The following is a 26643-nucleotide window of genomic DNA, read 5'->3' as shown; positions in this document are numbered from 1 at the left end:
TCAGTTGCCTACCGAGCCCAAAGTAGCACCTGTTGGCGAGAGTTATTCTTCACTGGACCTCTGGGCTGACAAGTAACCTAGGTAGAGAAAGTGCTACACAACTTCAATGGCAAAAGGCGAGCACCTTTTTTGTGTTGCCAGGAGGCACTTTGTCTTCTCCTCGTTCTCCACTAGACCTACCTCGTTCGTTTCTTTTTCTGAACTGGAAAATGCTGTGCGGACGCCAGTGGCTATCAAGGCCAAAACACAATAGCGCAGTGGCAGTGGCAGTGACAGTTTTTAAAATCAGCTGTTACTGCTAATATTGGCAGTCAATGCCGCAGCAAACACAATACGGCGTTGTCAGTGACTGCTTTTTTTGACATTCCCTTTTGTTTGTTTACATTTTTGTTGTTGCCTTTTAGGCTTCAGTGACATCAACAGATGTTGGCTGCGTTTCATTTATGTCAAATTCAGCATGCGAAGTTTGCTGCGATGAAGGCAGTGGCAGTGAATTTAGAATTTGGGCTTCAGGCCGACGTTGTCTATATCATTTTCATACGTCAGCAGCCCCCATTTTCATATTATTATTTTTTTTTTTCTTGTTTAAAATTAAATAGATTCTCCAAAACTAACATCGTTATCAGTTTCCATGCTGACACGTAAGTAAACAAGTAAACAAATCAAGTTTATAAATCCAAATATGTATGCGCTAACAACACCTTTACATGATTGTTAACATATTCCAGTTTTAGACGATGCCTCAGGATGCTATCAAAGCTATCAAAGACGAAACTATGCATTGGATTTCAATTCGATTAGAAATAACTTAATTACATTTCTCGATTTTTTTTCGTATTTTATTATGAATAAATTAAATTAAGTTCAAGCTTAAACTAAACCTCTCCAGCAAACAGCTACTACAATACAGGCATGCATACGTACATACATACAAATGTATGTATGTACTTCTTAACACTACATACTTAATTAGCATAACTCAGTAGGCATCTTCAGCAGCATATCCAATAACAGTGAATATCTGTATTTACATAATTTCCTTAACCCGCAACTAGCATGCAAACAATATAATTAAGTTTGAGCAAAAGTATAATTAGCGGTCATATAAAAGAGACCCTATGCATACATGGCTGCCCAATCGAATGGACGACGGCACTTCGATTAAACATTTCTTATTTACATACATACATTGAAGGTACAAAATAACTTAATTACACACAAATGTGCGAGTAAAATTTTCCCCTTTTTCTTTGGTTATTAGCAAACTCAGTTTTTCAGTCATAAGAGTACATATCACGTGCTCAGGTTACTTGTTGCGTCTTGGTAGTATTCGCTAGATCAATGGGGTCACTGAAAATAAAATTGAAAAGGAGGATAAAGAAAGTTTTAAGTTTAATAAAATTTTTATAAAAAAAAAAAGTTGTGTGTGGATCCACTGTGTGACTGAAGTCAAAATTCTTCTTCTATTACGTTGCATTGAAAAATTATCTTAAACTTTATTTTAATGTACCTAAATGTCAATCTCAATTTCAATTTATATCTCAATCTTAATCTTAATCCTAATTCTAGTCCTAAACTTAACCTTAACCTTTATCCTAAAATTAATCTTAATTTTAATTTTAATTTTAATTTTAACCTTAATCTTAATCATATCTTTTATATGGCTCTTGATCTTAATTTCAATCTCAATTTTAATCTTAATCTCGATCTCAATCTTAATCCTAATCATAATTTTAATCTTAATCTTAATATTTTTCTTGCTTTTAATCTTAATTTCAATCCTAATTTCAATCTTGATCTTAATTCCAATCTAAAACTTAATCTCAATTCCAGTCTTAATTTTAATTTTAACCTAAACCTTAATATTAATCATAATCTTAATCTTAATCCTAATTTTGATCTTGATCTTGATCTTGATCTTAATTTCAATATCAATCTTAATCTAAATATCAATCTTAATCTCAATCTCAATCTTAATCTTAATCCTAACCTTAATCTTAATCATAATCTTAATGTTTATCTTAATCTTGATCTTGATCTTAATCTTAACCTAAGTCTTAATCATAATCTTAATCTGTATTCTAATCTCAATCTTAATCTTTACCTTAATCGTAATTTTAATCTTAACCTCAATCTTTATCTCAATCGCGCCCAGCCACGTCGACATCTTTATCTCAATCTTAATCTAAATCTGAATCTTAATCTTAACCTTAATCTTTATCACAATTTTAATATTAATCTTAATCTTATTCTTGCTTTTAATCCTAACTTTGATCTTGATCTTAATTTCAATCTCAAACTTAAACTTAACCTTAGTGTTAATCTCAATATTAACCTTAATCTTAATCATGATCTTAATCTTAATCCTAATTTTTATATTTATCTTGGTCTTAACTTCAATCTCAATCTCAATCTTAATTTTAATCATCACCTTAACCTTAATCTTAATCATATTCTTAATGTTAATATTAATCTTGATCTTAATCTTAACAAAGAAGAAAATTGTCACTTCAAAAAAGTCGAGTTTTAACCAACCTTATGCAAATCTTGGGCGGCTTTTCAGTTTCCATATCTTCTGTTATTTTCGATATGGTGAATATGTCATTGGAGATATTCGTGCTTTGTGTGGCATTGCTTGTATCACCAGAGCTGCCATTGATTACTGCCGGTATTGTTACAATGGTGCGGCTACTACCGTTACGTTCTTTCATGGCCATTCGGCCACCACTGGAGAGTGAAGTGTGACGATTATTAACGGACTATAAGTATAAAAATTTGTCTTTAATCTGGTACTCACATTTTCATTTCAGAAATCCCACTCACCGTATTATTATTCGTTTTGCCACGTATATTGAATACCCCATAGACCAATGGATTCATACACGAATTCGTGCAAGCGAATATGAAAAGTATTTTACGCAACAAAGGATTTACATTATAAGCCGAATGTTTATCAATCCAAAACCACATACAGATGATATAGTATGGGGTCCAACAAATTACGAAAACAATCACAATTGTAATAGTCATTTTGAGTGTACGCTTCTTGGCGCGTCCCAAAACATCATCATTTGAGCGTCGGAATCGGGCAAAACCTACGAACAAAAAAGTTTCGAAATTAATTTATAAATATGTATTTCACATCTATTTAGTTATCAAATGCTTTATGCTAACCATTTTTGTCATCACCCTTAACCATGCGCTTACTCTTGCTATAGATCTCCAAGTAGATCCTGCCATAACAATATATGAAAGTTATCAGCGGAAAGGTATACATGGCGCACATAGTTGAGATCTGATAGATCATTTTCTGTAGTTCGGTGGGAAAGGAATGAAATGTGACGCACTGGTAGTAACCTGTCACTTTGGGATGCTGTTCCAAATGGAATACGAATGCCTGTAAAATAGAATGAAAATCAAATTTGTCAAAATGTAGTTTTAAGTAAAACAAAAAGTTAAATAATAAAATAAACAATGCACTGAAGATGGCACGAATCCTGAATTCTCCATCTCGGAAGCTTTAAAATACCTTATATATTTTTCGTGCTCTTAATCTTAATCTTAATTGCACGTCACCAAAATGTCATTTTATTAAGAAGCAGAAAATAATTTGCATCAAATAATAAAATTCTTACAATTATATATAGATATAATTAGATATAAAAAATTAAATCTCAAAATAACCGTTATAATATGATAAAAAAATTAAAATCAAAATTGTATCGATAAAATACAAATCCGAAAATAACAGTAAATTTAACCGTTTATCGGAAAAATAGAAGTCCCATTTTAACTGCTAATTTATGATTTTTATTTTAAAAATCTTCACTGTTACCGTGGAGACTCCTCAGATTCGGACACGCAAAAGTACTTGAAACTCTACCGCATAATCTACGACAGTTAGATTATACCACTCCTCTACTCTGTTTAGACAACAAAATCTCCACAAGAATCCCAGAACGGAAGGAATGGGAAGGGACCACAGGGTATACGGCCATATATACAGATGGCTTCAAGCTTAAAAAAAGAGTCGGTAGCGGGATTTACTCTAATGAACTCTTGCAGCGTCTTTTAGGCAGAGCTAAATGCCATGATGGAGGCGGCTCGGTGGTTCATAACCTCCGCCCCTCCAGAACGGGCTATCGCTATCCAGGCTGCTATCAAATCTCTCAAACCTAACAGAACAACGTCCAAAGTAGCCAAAGACGGCAGGAAAATTCTCAACCTGCTGACATCAAAAACCTCCTTAACTGTTGTATGGGCCCTGGACATAGGGACATTCCTGGCCACCGCCTAGCCAACGAGCTGGCAAGGGAATATCTGAAAGTCAATTCTGCTCAGAATTCGGACATACCTCTAACCTCATGCAAACACAGATTAAAGGCTGAACTCATCGAGGAGGTAAACACCAGATGGGCTGTGGAAACCACCTGCCATACTACCAGGCGAATTTGGCCAAAGATTGATGTAAGGCGATCCATAGCTCTTAGTAGTCGTGGTAATCACAGGACACTGCCTGATGGGCACACACGGTAAAAGGTTAGGATACCCCACCAACGATTTTTTTGTCGCAGTTGCAGGGACGAGGAGGAGCAGGAGACCATCGAACACTATATCTGCCATTGGCCCGCCCTGGGCAACACGCGCAACTAACTCTTCAACAAGTACTTTTTGGATTGTTTAGCCGGCCTCGACTTTTTCAATTATTGAGGGAGGGATAGAAACCAATGGCTTCGGCCAGTGGTATCACAATGGACTTTCCAGCCTACGTGTGCTCCGTGCTCACCTAACCTAATCGTTACGGTGCTCCCTTTAAATCCCTGCTATAGCAGCTGTATTGAAGCAACGAGGTAGGTACTTAGAATCAGAATTTCAGCATAATCTGCTCAGTTGGCTTGCCTTTGCAAGGGTGATCTTTTGTTTAGTGGCTTGAGGTAGATTTTAGTACACATGTAGTGATTCTCCAACCTCTTACCCATGTTCGCCACGAACGACGTGAACCGGTTTTCAACCGAACCGGTTTCGAATTAATTAACTAAACCATTAACCGAGCAAAACTTTGCACAAATGTTTGACCGGAAAAGGTCATTTTGACCAATTTTTAATAAACAAACATGGTAATACCAGTTTTTTTTTATTATCAGAAATTTTTTGTTACAACCTGTACCTGAATAAAAATAATACAAGTATACATAGTTTTATTATTCCCGAACCGTTTAGCCAAACCAAAACCCCGGTTGAAAGACAAAAAAAACCCGTTTTGACAAACCAATCCATAGGTTCAAATACGGCTCGAACCGCTTACCGAGACGACCAAATTTTGCTTCCAATTCAGCACCCTGATCGTCACGCCGCTACATGATCCCACAATTATTTTTTTTTTTCATAGAAATACTAACAAAACCATATATCGATACCTGAGTGGAAGATCAACCTATCTCGGCAGCCAGTTCTAAAACGATCTATCTAAGAAAACTTTTTTCAAGAACGCCCTATTTCAGAATTTGGTTGAAGAACGCCCTATTTCACGATTCAAAAACGCCCTATCTCAGCACATTTTCAAGTGAGATAGGGCGTTCTTCAACAAAATTCTGAGATAGGGTGTTTTTCAATAAAATTCTGAAATAGGACGTTCTTGAAGAGTTTTTCTGGCATAGGGCGTTTTCGAACTGGCCGCCGAAATAGGTTGATCTTCCACTCAGGTGTCGATATGTATGTCCAAATTTCAAACTGTGTAGAAAAATTCCACAAAATTTTAAAATAACAACCAGAATTTTTAGAAAAATTCTAAGTATGCAGTTTCATAGCCCATAAAGGGCAAGATTCAAATAGCTCAGAATTCGCGTTGATTTTTGTAAATTTTTTTGTCATATAAAGCACATTTTTTAATGGACTATAAAGCTACATACTTAAATTTTTTTTTTAATAAAAAGTTTGTTGTATATTTTTTAATTTCCAAAATTTTTTACAAAGTTTGAAATTTGGACTTATATGGTTTTTGTTAGATTATGAGCTGTATAATGTTTATAAAAATAAACATTAAATAAACAAAAGAAAAATAGCTAAAACTGGTAAAAATGTCGTGTACCTATTAAACTGTGCGACAAAAACAAAAAAAAAAAAATCGAAACACATGAAGCAATCAATATACTCATAAACAGTGGTAAAACTGCGTTTTTTAGTTTTTCTCTCTGACGTCCAGATTTTTTAAAAGGACTGTTGTTTCAAAGATAGGATTAATTCCCAAAATTTTTTTAAAAAATGCATGCCCATGTAGAAAAACAGTAGGGGTACCAAATGAAAGAGAAAACTCTGTGGAATAAAAAAAAAATGCAATTTTTTTTGTTCACAAGTGTGATCACAAGTGTGAATAGATATTGAAAATGTACTTTTAATTAGTTTAATTTTTTTAAGCGAATAAAGTTAGCAGGAGGAAATTCGAGGATGTGGGCGAGTGCATATTAGTAGTCCTTAACATATAATGTTTTCGCAAATAATTATTGCAAAGTTTCAGGGATATTCAATGATAAAACGCTAAGAGGATATTTTTAATACCTTATCTTCCCTAAACAGACAAAATTTAATCGAAATTAATTCTACAGAATTTTCTCTTTAATTTGATAGTCATGCTGTTTTCCTACATAGCACTAATTTTTTTTATAACATTTTGAAGTAATTATATTTTTCAAATTTCAAAGTCCTTTAAAAAAAAACAGGCGTCAGAGAAAAAAACTAAAAAGGCAGTTTTACTATATTTGGCCCATGGTTTCGCGAATATACAAAATTTTTGTGTGTGTAAAATTTACTGTTGCACGGAGTTATTTTTCATATGAATATACATATGTACGTCTCAGTGTGCCTCGCTTTGTAGAGAGTTGCCGTCTTACCCAACTAACCTAACCTCTGATAACAATTAATTACCAATAACTATTGAAATTGATGAGTATCTTGTCGGAGGGTGATGGGTTGAAATAAACCAAGCATCTGCTTCACAGCTACCCTCACAGCCCACAATCTAAGGTTTAGACAACTTGGAACACATTTTACACTTAATCATTTGAAGAGCTTTCAATCGTTTGCGATGCTTCATACAAATGTATCTCCCTCTACTACTCAGAGGGAGCTGGCTTACCTAAACTATTGCTCGTCTAATTTTTTTTTTTCTATCGAGCCCTCCGAACTTACCTGCGGTGTACTGCATATCACTGATGCCACCCATGCAATTGCCAACATAATACGACCGCGACTTGTTGAAAATTTCAAAGGTTTCAATATGGCATAATATCTACATAAAGCAAAAATAATCATTAAATTATTATTAATTTTTTTATTGAAAATACGCGTGCCAACTCACCGATCTATTGATATGCTGACAAGCACAAAACTTGATAAATACAAGCCGAATACGCGGAAGAAGCTCATCAAACGGCAAACAAAATCGGTAGAACGCCATTGCACTGTATACGCCCACGCTATCTCCAGCGGCATTAATAGGAAAGTCACCATCAAATCAGCAATGGCCTTTTGACATGACAAGATTGTGATGCGACGTGATGCGATGCGAAGCGATGCGAAGGAAGCGCAGTAGACATTAGACGCGCAGAAGGTAGGCGGAAAGTCACCAAATCAGGCGGCAAGTCAGGCGAGTGATAAGAAAATACAAAGTAAGTGTTACTAATGAGATAAAGTACCTATGTATGTATGTAGGCATGTACAATGTATGTACATAGTACATATGTATGTATGTTTGAGACGAAAAATACCGGATATATACATATAATATATTAGCACATATGTACATATGTACATATAAATATATGTTTGTGTATGTATGTAGCTGTATTCATATAAATAAATAAGCGTAGAAATATTGATAAATACATATGTATGTATGTATGCTTGCTTCTAGTTTTGTTTTCCTACTTGGCTAGTTAGGCTAAAATTTTTATTTTATTTTATTTTTTTTTGTTTGCTTTTGTTACTTAATTTCCAAAATGAGTAATATTATTTTATGTATGTACATACATATGTAAGTATTTATACAAATTTATTTACCAAATGCATCAACATAATATCGATGCGGGACGGACTGCGCGTACGATTGTGCCAACGTCGCTTCACAATCAAATACAACACTGTTGAGTTGCCAATGCTGGAGAGCACAAACAGGATGCTGTATGCAAAAATTGAAAGGTTTTCATTCAACAACAACAATACATAAAAAAAAAAAAAAATAATGCTGTTTTAACTATGCGCTCTCACCTGTAAACTGTGATCGATAGGCGATGACCATCGTTGAAGATCATATCCTTGGAATAGTGCATTGTGCCATTTGTTTCGTTGACCACATTCGACCAATCCGGCATGATGCGATGATCGTAAATCTTTTCATTAACTTCATCTTCGGTTCGTGGCATTTTCATTGCACAAAAGTTTGTCTGGCTGATAATTGGCAAAATCTAAATAGTTTTATTATTCCCCTATTTATGTATATATGTAAGTGCGCGTGCCCTGTGTAATGTATTCGTATTTGTGTAGTTGCTGGAATGTGTTTTGACCGCTACGCTACAAATATATAGGTAAACATTTACAAGTTTATACAATTGTATGTACATACATGTAAATATGTATGTTTTGTGCCAGACAGATACCATTTAATATTTATGTATAAATTTAATCAAGTATATAAATAAACTTACATACAATTTATATGTGCATACGTGATATACCAACAATACATACACTAGGCACAATCGTAGTTCATAGGCCTTTGGGTGGGTGGCCGGCTGGCTGGTAATTGTTTTTATATGCATGCAAATGTTTGTATGTATTTGCATTGGCACATTAGTATACTAATACCTACATATTTATTGCGGTTAATTTGCGTTAGTGTGTTGAAAGCTGCCTGCGTTTGTGTTGTTGTGCGCAGGAGGTAGTGCAGATTAAAAATTTATTTGCATTAAATTTATTTCAAATCGTATTTTTGGTATAAATAAAGCAATTTTAGATCTTTGATTATATATATTTATAAATTGTTTATTCATCGTTTTCTTTGACGTAGTGCAAGAATGTAATTTCGAATATTTTTTAACATATTTACATACATACATATTTCCAGGCAGAGTAAAACCATAATAAAGTGGTTCAATATTCAACTTTGACGGATTTTTTCTTTTAGATATTTGTCAAAATTATTTTCTTTTTGTATTTTTCGTAGACGAGAGTTTAAATACGAGTATTATAGTGACCTTATTGTGTGGCTGAGGATTGTTTTTTTTTTCTTAAATAATGGGAGTATCTGGTTAAAAAGAAAAACACTTGGAAAAATTTTTCGCAAAAAAAATTCAAAAACATTGGTACAACAAATTTGTAGGGGAAAGTATTATAAAAAAAAATTGATTTAAAAAAGTTTATACCTTATTTTTGGTATTACATACGTGTTAAAAAAAATTTTTAAGAAAACTTTTAATACATTTTTTCGCTTCTTTAGGAAAGAAATTGTATCAACCAAAAAACAGATTTAAAAATGTAAAAAAAAAAATATTTTAAACCTTAAAAAATTTATTCAGAAAAAGTTTGTAATATTCTTTTTTTGGATTACGTATTTTGGGAAAAGATTTAAAAAAAATTTAGTACATAGATTAATTTTTAAATATCGGTAGAAGAAAAGTTGTGGAAAAGGGACTGGAAAAATGATTCAGAAATATATAGCATTTTTTTTTTTATTATTTGTTAATGTTCTTTTTTGGTTAAACGAAAATTAGAAAAAAAAATATGTACAAATATTTTACTGAGTTTGAGACCGTTTTACATTAAAAATTATGTGAAAAAACAACAATAATTTACACATAGTAGAATTATATTAGGCCGAAATATCAAAAAAAAAGGTGACCTTAAAGACGAGCACACCTTAAAGTTAAACCTTTGGAAGACCGCCGGCTTGTGCGCTGGAGTTGCTGGTTCAAATCCTAGTGAACTCTATGAAGAAGTCTGAGCAGTTGTGGTGATCTCCGAAATAGCGGCGGCTACAATTTCTACCATGTGTAAAATATTGCATTAAATTAAATTGTAAAACGGCTTCAAGCTTAATAAAATTGTCATATTGTATATAATTATTATTAAGCCAAAACTAACAAAAAACTATAAAAACAATTTTAAAAACATATTGATACAAAATTTTGAAGAGAAATTTTCAGTGAAAAATCAAAGAAAAGTTTAAGAAATATTTCGTAATTTTTATATTGGTATTACGTATGCGTGTATATGTTTTTTTAGGAAGAAATTGTATACCTAATAAAACTTTCGGTATTTTTTCTTTAATATCGGTATTAAGTTCTTGAGTGAAAGAATTTTTTAATATACATAAAAGAAAATTAGAAATACAAACAACTTTTTTATTGACTTTTTATGTGTATTTTTTTTATTTTTTTTTATTTTTTTTAAAGAAAACTAGAAAACTCAATTTTTATTTTTTTAATCAATTCGGCACGATTTTGTCATAAGGGATGAAATTACTCAACAAATTAACACAAAAACAAAATATTAGTAGACTTTAAATGCGTTATAAATCCAAAATTTCTATGAGAATCGCACTTTATAAAGCTCTTTAAATCCATTTTAATTTTCATGAAGAAGGCCATTCGATTTCTAAAACTTTTTCTAATTTTTTTATTGTGATTCGATATTGTTGTAAATAAAAGATTTAAGAAAATTTTAAAGGTGTTATCAAAAAGCTAAACAAATAGATTAGCAAATTCTAAGTTTTTTTCGCTTTTTAAATATGTATGTTTGAAAATTTTCTTTGACAATCTTTTTTATCGCAATGATTTTCTTTTAACAATCTTTGAAAGACAAAAAAGTGTTTGTTTGGGTAAAGAAGTTCGGAATATTCTCTTTGTTACAGCCAATTTAACGAAAGCAATTTAAGTGGAAAATTATTTTAATTTATCAAATTTTATATCGAAATTTACAAAAAATAAAAAATCATCTTCCATTTAAATTGCTGGTGAAACCGGCTGTACGTTAATTAATTTTTTTTTGAAAAAGATGGGACGAAGTTCCTAATTAGATTCAGAAAAAATGTTTTTTTTTTATCAAAATTACATGTTTGTGGAAAAAATTAAAAAAGTTTTTGTTTTTTTTTTTAATCGAGACAAAAGTTTTGGTGGCGAATTTTACTTTATTTTAGATTTTTCTGATCGAATTAGATTTCGATTATTTTTCACATTTTGTTATCATATAGCGCATCATTTTATGACAGATAATTCTATTAAATTAATAAATGTGGTGTGCAACTCAATTGATCACCAACGCTCAGATAACGGGACCGACTTTACTCACTTTTAAATGGCCGGGATGGATTGTATCGGGAAGGTCTTTAAAAACCTGCGGGCGGATATAACCTGCAACTTCCAAAAATTCAGAAAACCCTCCTTAAAAACTATATGAAAGGGTTCGTTTAAAGGAGCTCTGTTGAACGGCATCAAATTTGGTAATTAACCGATTCATATATTAAATTAGTACTTTTTAATGTTGCATTGAACAGCAAAGCAAAACAGAATAACCATTAGATGTCAGATCTTTAAGGTTTTAGTTTTAAAATATCTTGAAAAGGAGTGTTAACTGTACCAAAAATTAAAGTTCAAATTAATCGAAATATGTATCACAATATCAGACGAAAAAGATTTAAGATGATTTTAGTTTGAAAATACTCTAGTAGAGGGCTGCCACCTGTTTGAAAAGTCGAATTTTTACAAGTTATACAACTTGTGTATAAATAACTTATAACTGTATAAAATATTTGAGTACGAGGGATAAACCAATGAGTTTTAAGAAAGCTTTAGTTTTAAAATATATATAGGACTTTTCGCATAGGTGGAAACCCTAATAAAATATATGTACATATATGAGTTTTATTAGGTATACATATAGTGCCCGACATAATAGTAACGTCATCCTATATTGGCAAGTTTTGACTATTTATTTTTTTATTATTTAATTTGAGTGGTTATTTATAAAAATTTAGTTTACGCTATACAAAAAAAAAAAACATACAATCCGAACGGTCCAGACCCACGGAAACCAGGATACAAATTCCTCTATTTAATTAGCCAGACAAGATTTTTGAATATGCATTGAGAATACAACGCAAACTCATAAATACATATTTATGTGTGAAAATTATATAATTCGATTAACAACAAATTAAAATTTCAATATCAATTAGAAAAGGAAATAGCGTGAACGGATAATGTACACAAACAAAAATTAAAAGAGTTTGCGTACACAAAAGATTAAAAATAGCTGCTAAGCGACAACTATTTATGTGCATATGTATGTATGTATGTAAATATATTTTTGTACAAATCGTTTCTTGTTTGCACAAATAAATTTGTAAATTGCTTATTTACTAATGGACAATATTTATTGAAATAGGCAGCACTTAATGGGAGGCAAAAAATTTGGTTCAGTGATAGTTTTTGAATTTTTGTGAGTATTGGTCTGATTATGGCAACTTAACGTAACTTAATGCCACGTCGAAATCTGTTTCATTTTGATTCTCTAAGTTCTACATTCCGTTAAGTTAAACTAAGTTGCCATAATCAGGCTTTATGTGTAGTAGCAAAATATGTGCAATGTATGTATGTATGGCATATTTTTACAAACACATACACATATAGTAAGTTGTTGGTGTTGATACGTGGGGAACATTTCTTGAAAATTAAGGCACGTGGAAAGTAACGTTGAATCCGAAGGAGAAGAGTGCCATGCCGCTGCTGCAGAGAAATATGCAGCATACAAAGGCACGCTGCAGTCAGTTGCGATGCAAGCGATCTCATAGCGATATCGGGAAAGAGAATGGAGAGAATACATTTTTTTTTTTCATTGAAAAGAAAAGAAGATGAGCCGGCAATGTTGGCTGGCAGGAGTGAAGCTCGGTATTTTTTTCAGAAAACAAGGCCGATAATGAGCCGATTATGGAAATTTGGTATCAACACTCTCAATTCTTTTTAATGGTAACACAGGAGGTTCAACTTTCTAAGCCAAATAGATCACTTCCTTCATCCGTATTTCAAAGGGAATGACTGTCTCACAGGCTAGTCCTGGACGAATGTGGTCAAGCTAATAAGCCAAACATTTTAAGGTTTTGCTTTTGCAGCTTACTTCCCTTCTCCGCAACCGCAATCGAAAATAGACTGCAGAGCCGCAACAAATTCTTCAAATTGCTAGCCGCTTGTGTGACCTTCGGGTACCCTGTCGTAAACTCTCTCTCTAAACTGCCTCGCGATACCTTCTGGTGACTTCTGGGTATCACTTACATGTCCAAACTCTGCTAAATAGATAGCATTATAGCATATTATGATTAAGCAGTTTCTGTTGGGACTTGACGCCTCTATGTCCGTTAGAAGACATCTCATTGATCTCAAAAACTATCAGCTATACATTTGTCTTACGCTGAACCAGAAGGACTATAGTAAAGACAGACTTTAAACGGCATTAAACGAGAACCAATGAACACTTTCATCAATTATCGTCACGTGAATGCCGTCATTGCCGATGAACCTCCACCTTTCACAAACAAGGAGCCCGTGTGGCCTGATACTTGAGCAGACTAATTTCCTACCTGTGTGTCCAGAATTAACTTCGACATTACCAATCTATGTACATTCGTCCAATATGTGAAGATGCCCCGCACGATACTAACTACTTCTTCATATGTCCAATCAAACTAACTCTTCTAATAACCATCTCGCTATGGTAAAATTCCATTTAAATTGATCATTGCTGGACCCACGATTATATAAGCTTGACGACAACACTTACTCAATTCATCTACTCAGGCCGGGTTTAGTAAAACACTACGACAACAACGAATAAGAGCAAAGACCCCCCTATACAGGGACAAACTTCACGTTCTTCCACATGGCCAAGACTTGGAACTAAGTTAGATTTTGAACCAGTGAGTTCAAGGAGATCGGAACTACCATTTTTTTCGAAACGTACTCTGATAATTCCGACATTATACAGTCCTCCAGTCGGAGATTGGAGGTATAGAAAAAGTAAAAGTAAGCTATAAATTGAATCGAAAGCCGGCAGACGTTAATTTTTTTTACTTGGAAATCAATTACATACATTCCGCGCGCAGTACCTCTCCTATTAAAAAAAAAAAAAAACAACATAATCGAAAGCTAGAAAATTAAAAAACAAAAATATTTATTAGAGAAATTCTTTTGCGCATAAAAACCAAATAAAAATATTTCTCCACCAATAAGCTCTTTCATTTGCTGATGTCGTTGGCCGAAAAAAAAATGTCTGGTTCATGGAGTGTAAATAAATTTCTTGTGTGATTTATTCCATTTCAGTAGCTAAATTTCTTTTCTCTTCATTTTGGCATTCGTGTTTACATCACGAAATTTAGAAATACAAATATTTGCACTGGTGAACAAATATTTAATCGATTCAAATTGAACCCCAAAAATACAACTTCAACTCTCTTAATTTGTTCTATCTACAGCATATCGAGCCCTAACCGTCAAAATAACGTAAGCGACATTTTTTTTCAAAATTTTATTTTTGATGCTGAAATATTCCCAGAGTATCAAGATGCATTTGTGCATCAAAAATAAAATTTTGAAAAAAATTTCGCTTACGTTATTTTGGCGGTTAGGGCTCGATATGCCCGATTTCTACTTGGCATTAAATGACAAAAAATTTTAATGATACATTTTGCCATTAAATGATACCCCACACTGAATCAAAAATCCATCTCTGGATCAAAGAAAAACTTTCCTTACTTTAAGATCGACAATTCTTCCGAATGAGTAAAAAATTCTCCCAAATGAGTAATTTTTCTTTGGAATGTGTAAAAACGTACACGAAAATATGGAAACGTGGATGTAATCTATCATTTTGATGATGATGGCATGGCCAGGAGCGATGTGAAAACGGCGTCTTGCTTTCCACCTCCAGAAAAGCTCCCAAACGCTATCTGTCCTTCTTGTTATAAATTTCAGTCTTGCCGAAATTATGCTATGCAAACATCTTACTTGTGCTGGTTTGACACTCCCTTGCAAAAGGTTGCATTTACGAAGGACGGAGAAAAGGGGAGGAATGAAATCTCTTGGTGCGAAAATGGTAGTAGAAAAGTACGCAAAGTAGGCAAATAGTAGTGAAATTCCTTTTGTAAATTCTAATGTATTTGCAGGAAATCTGGCATTTTAAACGAAATTTGGAACGTAATATTAAAGTATCTATGTGAATTACGTAATTTATGTGCTATTTAGCTGTATAAAAACTGTAAAATGACTCAAAATTAAAATAAGACTACTATAAGATTGATGCAAACATCCAATTTATGTTTTCATCAGTTATTTATGCTTCATATGCATATACAAATAAACATACTGCACAAACGCTCATTCTTTTATTTCACACCAAAGCTACACTGTTTTCATGTAAATGTGCAAAGAAGCAACATGGTGCCACTGCTAAGGGAGCGGTGCGAGAGAGACAACTGTCAGTTTATCGAACCTTGTATTATTGAATCATGACTTGATACTATGTATATCTAGCTAGGTTATGCTAGTCCTCGGTTCTGCTTTGATAATAAGTTCTCGATAAGAATCCTCGTTAGGAGCGAATGTAGAGTGTAAAAAGCATGACTCTGCTCCCATTTCAATCTTCATCGATTACTCCAAACTAAATAATAGAACACTTCTACGCATAAACCTGCGTCTACGGGGGTATTGCGGTGCCTTCCAAGCTGGCAAGGAAAGGAGAAATCCTAAGTCAATCAAATCTGCCCAATATGCCGGAAAGAAAACTATCCCGAAACGAACTATGGCACAGATCTGTTTTCATTTCATCTGTTTCAAAAAGCCAACCACAGGTGGGCTGGTTTCATCAACGGACACTGTTTAGTGGGAATATATGGAGAGCGTAAAGGTTTATCTTCTCATGACTTCTACCGCAGTGGCATCATCTTTGAGCTTTCCATGCTTTCTATGCTCTTTCTGCAATGTTCGTATTTATCAGGCTGTAATACATATATTCTTATATTGTCGGCCGCTGTGGTGTAGTGGTAAGCAGTGCGCGCTTTCACTCATCAGCACCTGGGTTCAAACCCTGGTCAAAGCAACATCGCAAAAAAATATAGAAAAAGGTTTTTTCTTCACAGCGGTCGTCCCTCGTCAGGCAATGGCAAACCTCCGAGTGAATTTCTGCCATGAAAAACGGCTTCTCATAAAAATACAATCGCCGTTCGGAGTCGGCGTAAAACTGTAGGTCCCTCCGCTTTGTGTGACAACATCAAGGCGCACACCACAAATCGGAGGAGAAGCTCGGCCAAACACTAACATATGTGTAAGCGCCAATCTATTATTATTATTATAATACATATATTAAATGCATTGGCGTGTGATATGGTATCAACAAAAAAAAAAACTTTTAAAGATCAAGTTTTGAAATAAAGGACAAAATAGATTTTTAGAAAAATAAATAAAGTCAAAGGACAGATCCTGGAGAAAAAGTACGGATAGTAAAATTTCATTTTTAGTTTTTTCTCTGAAATCAGGATTTTTTTTTTATTATTTAAAAAATGCATGCCCAGTTGCACCTATCAATTTTAAATTTATCAGTCTGCTTAAACTAAAAATGACACCATTTTGTTCGGAAAGTTTGTCATTTTAAATTTTAACAGTCTGATAAAATTTAAAATTGATTAGTGGGCCATTCCATTGTGAATGGTGGGACATTTTACACGAGAATGTGATCAACTGTGAAATTTAACTATGGCATCGGTACAACTAATGTATAAAACTGCTTTAATAAAAATACCAAACGATTTCTTAGTTTTACATAACTATCATTTGAATGAATGTGACTGTTAGGACATTGAAAATAACTCTATTTTACTCTCGTGCACTCATAGATGAATTTTAGCCAAAATAATTAATCTTCACGAACGATGTTTTTGTGTTGTAAAATGTGAATTATGTATATGCTTTCGTTTTCAATAAAAATTTGTTTTATATAATCTTCATAGAAATATTAAAAAAAATATTTAATGTTGCGACTGGTGGGACATTTCCTTGTAACTGGTGTAAAGTAATTATGCCTGAAACAAAAGTTTTCATAGACAAAAATTACAACTTATTTTTATTATTTTTTTATTTTTTTTTTCAACAGATTAATGAAATGTAGTCATTTAAAAAGAGGTTACTACTGAAATAGCGATAATTATGGCATATTCAAATTTATGTCGTTTTCCTCTTTTACATGGAATGACCATAGTGTAACCAGGCATCAGTACAATGTCGAATAACAATGTGGTTATCAAATAAAAGAGAAGATTCTGTGGAATTAAAAGAAAATGAACTTTTTTTGCATAAGAACAAATGGGTATGGAAAATGTTCTTTTAAATATGTATCCTTGAATTTGGAATTTTTGTTTATTATATTTAGGGACTAATAAAATACTTGAGCACTTAAAAAAATAAAATTAACTAAAAGGGCATTTTCAATGCCTATTCCGTTCTTTTAAACCAACAAAATTTGATTTTTCTTTTTAATTCTATAAATTTTCTCTTTCATTTGGTTAATTTACATTGCACGGATTTTTTAAAAGTATGTTTTGAATTAATCATATATTTAAAATTTCAAAGTCTTTTTAAAAAATTCCGACGACAAAGTGAAACAAGAGACTCAGTTTTCCTATATTTGGCCCATAGTTTCGTGAGTATATTGATTATTTCGTGTGTTTTGAACTTTTTTCAAATATAAATTGTGAGAAAAATTACTTTCTTAATCTTCCTTAATAGTACCATTTAAAAATATAAGTAAATATTTTATCAAAAACTCACTTTTCGCTACAAGGAATTCAAGCGTAGCCGCCTTATCACTCGGAAGTCTTTTGTATGTTATTGAAATTAATTAAGCGAAGATATGTATTACTTCAAAGAAAGTAAAAAGAAAAACACAACGCGGAATGTACCGTAATGCAGCTGACCTTGACCGAATCAGCGTCGCTACTATCAATGTCTAATTGCGTTGAAACCACTTAACAAGTCGACGGGGCGTATGAGTAACATACAAAGTTCACTGTATACCACTCATACTTTGTACAAATTCACGTGCATACTTATCTATGCGTATGTATATAGTATGTGTATGTATTGTATATGCTAACTCTTTAATCACGCTTATGATATCCTGTAAACCGCTTACAGTTACTCGTATATATGTATGTATTTATTTATAAAACGCAGCAGACATGCCCACATCTTACGCCGTGCACGAGTGAACAACTAACTAAATAAATGAAAGCAATCGCCTGCCGATAGCAGCAACAAACGGCACTCAACGATGCTGCCAGCGTTAAGAGCTATTAATGTATCATAAACACTTTGTATATAACACTAGCGGCACCATCAGCAGCAAAGGCAGCATCAAAGGCAGTAAACACTTGTATGATATCAATTAACAATACCAACAACAACACGAGTCCTCGACCAATTGTTTACGCTGGAAAACAACTAAATGATAATCAATGCTATGCGGATTTTTCGCTCGTGCTTGAAGTACGACAGACGACGAACGACGGACGACGGACGAGTGAGTATAGGCTAATCAACGGACATTGGCTAATTGACTCTTTGACTTATTTGATTACTTAGTAGCTGATTTTTGTACGAAATAAATACATTCCCCAGTTTCAAGTAGACAGTGCTGGTTTTGTGTGCTCTACGCTTGGGTTTCATTTGTATGTAAATATGTACTCGCTCGCACTTACATATTTAAGTATGTATGTATGTATTTGGTATTGTTTGTGTGTGTTAGCATCATTGGGTAATGTTTTCCAGTAGCCACTGGTCGCTGCCGCTGCTACTGCTGCTGCTACTGCTGCTGCTGCTGCCACTGCTGCTGCTGCTGCTTGCTGCTGCTGCTGTGCTGTTGCTGATAAGACATCGAACACTCACCTCACTTGACCCTACAAAATACCCGCCCGCGCAGTAAAAATGTTATAAACAGCAACAAAAAAGTAAATAACAAAAATACTTATAATCAAAACAGCAATAACAAAGCGAAAACAGGAGTTGGTTGGCTGACAGGCAGTGGCAGAGCGAAGTAGAAAAATAAAAAGCTATAAAATTGTTGTGCCAACTAGAAATCTATGTATATAGGTATGTATGTACATTGGGGCGGGTCTTTTTTCACTATGCGCGTATTGGATGGGAACATTTTACGTATAATTTTAAGCAAATTTGGCGAAGAAACTATCCCTACAAGAATTGTGTGATGGAAACTAACACATTCTCATTTATCTTACTAACACATTTGCAAATTTTGCGTTGGTTAAAAAGAGACCATTAAATAAGGCCATAAGTTGGACGGAAGACGGAAGATCACATGTACACAAATGTTTACATCAGATTCTTCACACTGCCCTTTAGAATTTGATAGAAACTTGTAGGTAGCCAGTGACAGAAATCTCTATCAGTATTGCCACTCAAATGATTTGTCAAATGATAGTCACTGTTCTTGCAGGGGGGTCTAAAATCATTTTAGAATATGCCAAATTTCGAAAATAGTTTTCGTAAAAAAAAAAGTGAAAAGTTTCACTATTGCGCCCTCTGGTGGCAGTTTTAAGAAAAAGATAAGTGCAGAAATGGACTTTTCCTAACAAAGAACCCTTCTATCATAGTTTTATACAAAGTTTACTAGCACTTCTTTAAGACACTACAGCAAAATGCTAAGAAACCTACATATGTTCGCAATATGTCGCAATATGGCAAAATCCAAATTTATTTTATACCCATGATTTCTTCGGATAATTTTATTAGAATTACACGTAGAATCCTTCTGTGCTATATGCGCATAGTCACAAAAATCCCTCATACAAATTGACCCGTCCTAATGTACATATTTCTTCTTTTGCATTACGCCACGTTTGCCTTTATTTATTTATACAATAATTGCTCAAAGTTCGATTTCTACACATCGCACTGATTTGGCGAATATGAATGTAGTCGATGATACCGCGCACCACATTTACATAGTTTAAAATTTCCAGCTTGGCTAGTTTTGCGAAATTAAATCATTTCCAAAAAAAAAGCTCAAATAAATCGAAGTATAAAAAAGACAAAACAAAATAAATAGACAGACTAGTCGCACTGGATAATGTGGAAAGCACTGCAACAGCAATAATGACCGCGTACCACGCCAAAATATTGAATTATCACTGATAGCAGCCGCTTACGCTGCTGGCTGTGGGCCGTTGTAGCTACTAGCGGCAGTGGTGCATTTATATAAATTTAGCGAACAAAAAATCGGTCATTGCAACTTCGTAGACCTTCTTTAGAGCAGTATTCAAAATCTGAGTGAAATTGCTGAAGCGATTCTCTAGAATACCATTTCATACTGGCGTGCCAATTTTGTTCGTACATATTTACAATGGGATTAGAAAGTAGCTTTATATTATATATATATTTCTAGACCAATTTGTAGTTTTTGAAATAGCTTTTAATATCACTTGTTCTACGAAGTCTAGCTTAAATTTCGAATCCATACAAAATTCATACAGCCTTGTACAATGACGCTGAGCTCTACCCACTGAAAAAAAAGGACGCTCGGAGCCATTTGAAACCAAACGAGGGTTTAGGCAATTCGACTTATGTACTTTTATATGACTTCTTCAAACTTTTGTGTGAGTCAATTGATTATAGAGGATACCTAAAAAATAAATTTCAAAAAAAGTCGATAAATAAAAATAAATTAGAGATGAGATTGTAGAAATTTAAAGAATCGTAAAACAATTTTCAGAAGGTGTTGCTTTTTAAGATATGAGTTTTTAAACTTTGAAAAAAATAATTTTATGGCAAACTAAATCAAAAATAAATTTAAATTAAATACAAATTGTTTAACATAACTTTATTAAGAGTTTACAAAAAAAAAAATTCAAAGTTCAATAATGCTATCCTTAAAACAAACAACTTCATGAAAATTGCAGATCTTTTAAGGTCAGTTTGAGCTCACTGATAAACAAAAAATTTTCAGGTAAAAGTGTCACCGTTTTTGAAATATTTACATTTTTTCGATTTAAAAAAAAAATTGTGCCTTTTCATGTGTTTTCTTTAACTGTAACTTCAAACCGGGCAATACTTAGTAAATTTTTTATGTAAAATACTTCCAGATAGTTGCCTCTCCATACTCAAATGCAATGTAGTTAAACCCTGTATGAAGATCGCAATGCTGCTGGCGTGGTTGGATGGCATTGACATCGTTAAGCTTAGAGAAAGAGCCTAAAAAGGCTGGTTCAGTGGTTAACGAGGGCACACGACTAGGTACCCCATGGCCAAACCTAAAAGATTTTGGTGTATTGGGTCGTAAATCTTTCTGGGACAGTTATACGAATAAGTTTTCCAATAGTTTCTAGTTGGGGCTATGTGGACAATTGAAAAGTGATCAACAAGAATTTCTCTCTGTAAGTCTCCCATGATACCAATCTGTCTATGATGTACGTCTGTGTTGCAGGAACGTGAACGATTTCAAACAAGGACGGCAAGGCGTTGCGGGCTTTCGAGAGAACTATTATACCCAAAATCGCAGGCCTTAATCGCTTAAGCTGTAACTGGGTGACGACTACCTACCTATGTGCACTATTTAGCTTTATTAGACAATTGTACAGTTTAAAAGTTGGTCTTATTGCTCAACGAGAGATGCAATAAAGCAAATTTGTGTTATTTCACATTCAAGGCCTGTATGCAGCTCTCAAGAAAAGCAAAAACTCCATATAAAATGACGTACAAGAAATCGTTAAGAAATTTTCTTGAGTCAAATTTCCTTAAGGCAGTACGCAGTTCTTAAGAAATTTACTACGCTTTCTACTACGGTTTTCTAAAGTTTTTTTGTGAAAAAAGAGCACAAGGCAACCCAGGTTTGCAACAGAAATATATGCTCGATCCATAATTTCTTGAGGAAAGAGTGAGGCAAAAGGCTGTGAGGTATCAAAAATGTCAAAATTCCTTGGACACACGCGCGAAATAATGGAAATTTTTTCTTGACCGTTTTCTTGAGAGCTGCATATAGGGCTTCAGTTGGGAAATAGCGTTGTGGCAAGAAGAATATAGAATAGAAATTGTTCAAATACTTGATTAATTTTCTGTTGTACTTGTTTTTTTTTTTTGAACTGCATTGATTGAAATATATGCAAGAAGAATGCTTTAGAGTTTTTTTTTCTGGCGAGAGAAGAAAGTGACATTAAAAAAAAACAGCTCGTAAGATTTGCTTATATACAGCGTGTAAAATAATAACTGTCGCACCAAGTTTTTCGAATAACGATGTGGTTAGCGTTATTTCGATTGATTAACAATTCATTCATAAACATTTAGGTTATTTACGACATACATATTTTAACTATTAATTTCAATCCTCGTACTCCTGGGGCTATGAGCCACCGAGCCGCCTCCATTATGGCATTTAGCTTTGCTTGAAAAACGCTACAATTCTCCGGTAAGCGAAAACTGAGGCTTAGCGTGAATTTTTCAGAGTAAATCCGGCTACCCACTCTTTTGTTAAGCTTGGAACCATCTCTATATATAGCGGTAGACCCTGGGTTAAAATTCGTTCCTCTCTGGGATTCTTATAGAGAACTTGTGTTAACTGAGTAGAGGAGTGGTATAATCTATATGTCGTAGATTTTTCGGTAGAGTTTCAAGTACTTTTGCGTGTCCGAATCTGAGGTCTCTCCACGGTTGGATCGTATTTAAGGTGGCCGCACTGCAGCCGGCCCGAACGGATTGAACATTATTTCCAGAGATTTGGTGGATTTAGCGGGGCAGTGCTCCCGTAACGAGCCCGGCAGCCGTCCTCTGCACCCATCTGCACCTTGGCTCTGGAGAGACTGTTGTTTAGCGCCGGCCACCATAAGGTGACCCCATAAAAAAGGATTTTTCTTATCACGGCCGTCTACATCCAGTGTACTATATGTGGTTTGATTCCCCCTTTTTGCCTATAGCCGTCTTACAGGCATACAGGGCCATATTGGCCTTCCTGGAGCGGTATTCAAAGTTCCGCTTCCAGTCTACTTTCTTGTCTAGAATAACTCCCAGATATTTAATCTCGGTTGAGAGACTAAATACCTCCGTTCAGGGTGGGATGTTTGAATATAGAAATTTTATACATCCTTGTGAAAAGTACTATTTCTGTCTTGGTAGGATTGACACTAAGTCTATATTTACCAGACGGAGTGTGTTTTGCAATAATTCACTCAGGACCTGCAGCTGTTTGCGCGCTGCCATGATTGCTCTGTCTTCAGCGTACGCTATGACTTGACAACCGGTGTCCTTTAGGATAAGAAGTAGGGCGTTAACGGTTAGATTCCAGAGTACAGGGGTGACTACGCCCCTTTGGGGAGTGAATCTGGTCCCATGCTTAGTAATGGAACCATCCCATTCCATCATGATGGAATAGTTTTCTTTGTGAAAAAGAGCCCGACAAAATCCACCACCACCAGACACCGCTGCATCCCTGCCTTTAAGGAGGAGTTAACAACAGACATAGACATTGTTGAAAGCACCCTCGATATCAAGAAAAACTCCGAGCGTGTATTCCTTTATGGCCAATCCTTTTTCAATCGTTGATACGATTTCTTGAAGTGCGATATCCATGGATTTTCCCTTGGAATATCCATGCTGATTCGAGGAGAGGTTGTCGTGAATATATTCGTCAATGAGCCTCTCTAGAGTTTTAAGAAAGAGTTAGGCTTATAGGCCGGAAATTCTTCGGTTTCACATGAGTAGCCATGCCTCCTTTAGGTAAGAATACAATTTTCGCTTTTCTCGACTCTTATTGCATGTTAGTTAGGGTTAGGCAGGCTGTAAAAATCTGAGAAAGCAGAGGACTCAGTATGTCCTTAGCTTCCTGTGGTTCAACGGGAAAAATTCCGACGACGAGTAAGTACTAGGACCGGGTGAACTTCCAGAGGTGTCCTCCGAGCAGCCCGAGAAGTGAGTGCTCATAAGGACCTCCAGCATTTCGTTACATGATGATGACGTCCAGTCACCCTTAGGCTTCTGCATAGAGTTTATACTTGAAGAAAATCCTTTCCTCAGCCTTTTGGCACCAGAGGGCTCTTCTCTTGTTGTTGCAGAAGTTTTGACAAAATTCTCGTTTCGCCCTCTTTATGACCTTCTTGATAACTTCGAGTGCGTCTTTGTTGGGTTGCCAAAGACTTATTCGCTTAGCTTGATTGCAGAGCCTCCTGCTGTGTTTCTCAGTACTGAAATCTCGGGATTCCACTACTGGGGTTTCTTCTTGCCCTTCGAGAGGCGGCATTGTTACAAAGTTCACTGCTTCATCAGGTCTAAACGATAAGCAGGACTTATGGTGAGAACCGTGCCTCGTCAGTATCATTTTGCTTCTTTCCTTTCCTTCTTTTTTTGACTGCAACCTGTTAACCCTCGAATTATTTTTTTCTTATAAGCCTTTGGCTAAAGGTTTACCCTGAATATCAACCCCACGGACTGTTAACTAATTTAAGGCCCTTAGCCAGCTTACTGACTGAAAAAAGCCATTTTTTCTGAATATGTTCAAATCCAGCGTTTTCGCCCGTTTTTTTGTGAGTTGTTAAAACTTTCGTCCAGTTTTTTTTTCAGAGCTGTAAAGTTATATTCAGCCTCATTGCGAGTGTCGTCTCGAATGCAAGTCGTTTTTTTTCGAGAGTCGAGTCGTATCGAAAAGCACATAGCATTGCCTAAAAATTCGATTCGACTAGTGTATTAAAATGGGGAAAACTTGGCAGGCAATGCCAATGTTGTCGAGTCGTGCATTTTAGTCTAATTTTCGACGAACGCAATTTGGCTGATTATGTGGCTATATGTTCCTGAAGAAATAATATAGGTTGTTTAGGTGCGAAAGTTGTTGTTTTAATCGCTATACTTACAGACATATAAACATACAAACGTATTTTACATTAACTAATTTACTTACCCATACTACATAAAGTTTCTCGAAATAATAATCACAGAATATTAACTCTATGCTATTTAAGTCAATATAGTGGTAATTATACAACATAACGGGAAACAAATAAAGTAGTTGTCATTCTAGAGACCACATCCATTTTTAAGGGTAATTCCATTTGACACCAAACCGTTTGTTTGTTTATTTATTTTGCCTTCTTTATCATACTTTCCTTCCCATCACCTAAGGGTTAAGATTAAAATTTAATTTATCTCTCAATCAACAATATACAGCGATAAGTATCAATTATGACTTGTACGACTTGGTGAAATGCTACAACAACATCAAAACACTATACACAAACAACAAACGAATTCACCGGCCGGCCAAACGACTACAGCCAGTAGATAAACCACACACACAATGTTTTCTTCGTAATGTTTGGGAAAACAAGAAAACTGCGTCTTGGAAAATTTTTTTTTTTTAATTTTATACCTACATATGTTTGTGTGTATTTTTATTTGTTTGTATACAGCAATACCGTATTCTTTTTAAAAATTTGTTTTTCTTTATTTTTGCCTTTTCCTCCTGCTACGCGCCACTAATTCAATTCAATTGCGTTGCGTCTCTTACGGCTGGCCGCGTCGTAAGGTCACCACGCTTTTTGCGGTACACGATTACGTATCTGCGATAATTCGATGGAGTGTATTTTTTGTTGTATTTGTTAGGAGGCACTTATGTATTTCTGCAGCGATCGAACAGCGGTAAGCGTTGCGCGCTCAAAGACGTTTCGCGTTAAAATGAAATGAATTTGCGAAATAATCACATTCAAAACTGGGAATAAAGTCGGAATGAAGCTGTCAGCTGTCGCAGCAGCAATTCACACATGTCAATATACTAATATGTACATATGTATGTATGTACTGTGTGTACGCATACTCATATTCATACACTTGCGCATGTATTTATGTTTGCGCGTATGTTTTTGTGGTATTGTGGGTGTTTGATTGGTATATGGGTTAAACGGGATGTCAGCTGAGAAGGCGTTAACGCCTCCTGTGGCGCAAACAATTGTTTTCAATTGAGTCGAAAGGCATAGCGGGCCTATGATGTTGTTGCCTTTTTTCCTTTCTGCTGCTGCTGCTGCTCTAACTGTGGCCGCCGTCCTTTCCACAATTGCCACAATTTGCAACAATATATGTCAATAATAAAAAACACTGCGATGGTGTTTGACGGAAGAGATAAGCACGCAAAGCTGCGCATTTGTTGATACCATCTGTGTACATACCCTGCAGGAAAAGCTACTAGTTGTGAACTAAATTGCGTTTCAGCCCAACTAGTCCACGTTGTATCCTTTTTCAATCTTAGCGACTTGTACATTTAAAATGGCGGTATCATAGGCGATGTCAATTGTCCGCTCCTGTATCACCACCCTGCCAGTAGAAGTAATATTAGCATCTTAACAGTTAACGGTTTACACTGGGGTGAAAATTTCTCAACTGGGCCTCGAATTTCAGTCAAGCTCGAATTTTTGCGTGAAAATTTGTGGGTAGAGAGGTTTATAGATGTGAAAGGGATTCTGAGAATTTCTTTGAAAAATTTTAATTTTTCTAGTTTTTATAAGCAAACAAATTTTTAAGCAATCGTTTTTTTCAAAAACTCATTTTCTCTTAAAGTATTTGA

General features: G+C 34.6%; 2 protein-coding genes across 8 annotated transcripts in view; both read right to left on the bottom strand.

Moving 5' to 3' along the window:
* The window catches only part of LOC108364736 (uncharacterized), a 78142-nt gene extending 53075 nt beyond the window's left edge, over window positions 1–25067 (bottom strand). Inside the window, exon 1 of one of the 2 annotated variants that reach the window (XM_017618555.1) lies at window positions 24988–25067. The gene's annotated coding sequence lies outside the window, so the exon portion shown is untranslated. Of the gene's footprint in view, window positions 1–17861; window positions 17927–24987 lie in introns of those variants that run through there. The other variant, XM_017618561.1, reaches the window with a different exon arrangement.
* Window positions 826–25497, bottom strand: LOC108364709 (gonadotropin-releasing hormone receptor-like). 6 transcript variants are annotated; one of them, XM_017618512.1, is made up of 9 exons: window positions 25460–25497; window positions 8263–8565; window positions 8056–8173; window positions 7355–7521; window positions 7186–7285; window positions 3175–3397; window positions 2824–3095; window positions 2536–2759; window positions 826–1350 (listed from the first exon to the last, which is right to left on the bottom strand). In XM_017618512.1, the coding sequence occupies exons 2-9, from the start codon at window positions 8421–8423 to the stop codon at window positions 1302–1304; spliced, it is 1314 nt and encodes a 437-aa protein (XP_017474001.1). In that variant the 5' UTR covers window positions 8424–8565; window positions 25460–25497; the 3' UTR covers window positions 826–1301. The 6 variants fall into 6 exon arrangements, with proteins under 6 accessions (XP_017474001.1, XP_017473992.1, XP_017474008.1 ...); XM_017618503.1 differs by lacking the exon at window positions 25460–25497 and adding an exon at window positions 24988–25069; XM_017618519.1 differs by lacking the exon at window positions 25460–25497 and adding an exon at window positions 24988–25054 and having other exon boundaries at window positions 8263–8560.
* Between the last annotated feature and the right edge of the window lie 1146 nt (window positions 25498–26643).

Source organism: Rhagoletis zephyria, unplaced genomic scaffold (assembly GCF_001687245.7).
Source record: "Rhagoletis zephyria isolate East Lansing unplaced genomic scaffold, Rhagoletis_zephyria_1.1 Rzeph_scaffold_00033, whole genome shotgun sequence".
NCBI lineage: Eukaryota > Metazoa > Arthropoda > Insecta > Diptera > Tephritidae > Rhagoletis > Rhagoletis zephyria.
This window is presented reverse-complemented; position numbering and strand designations above follow the sequence as displayed.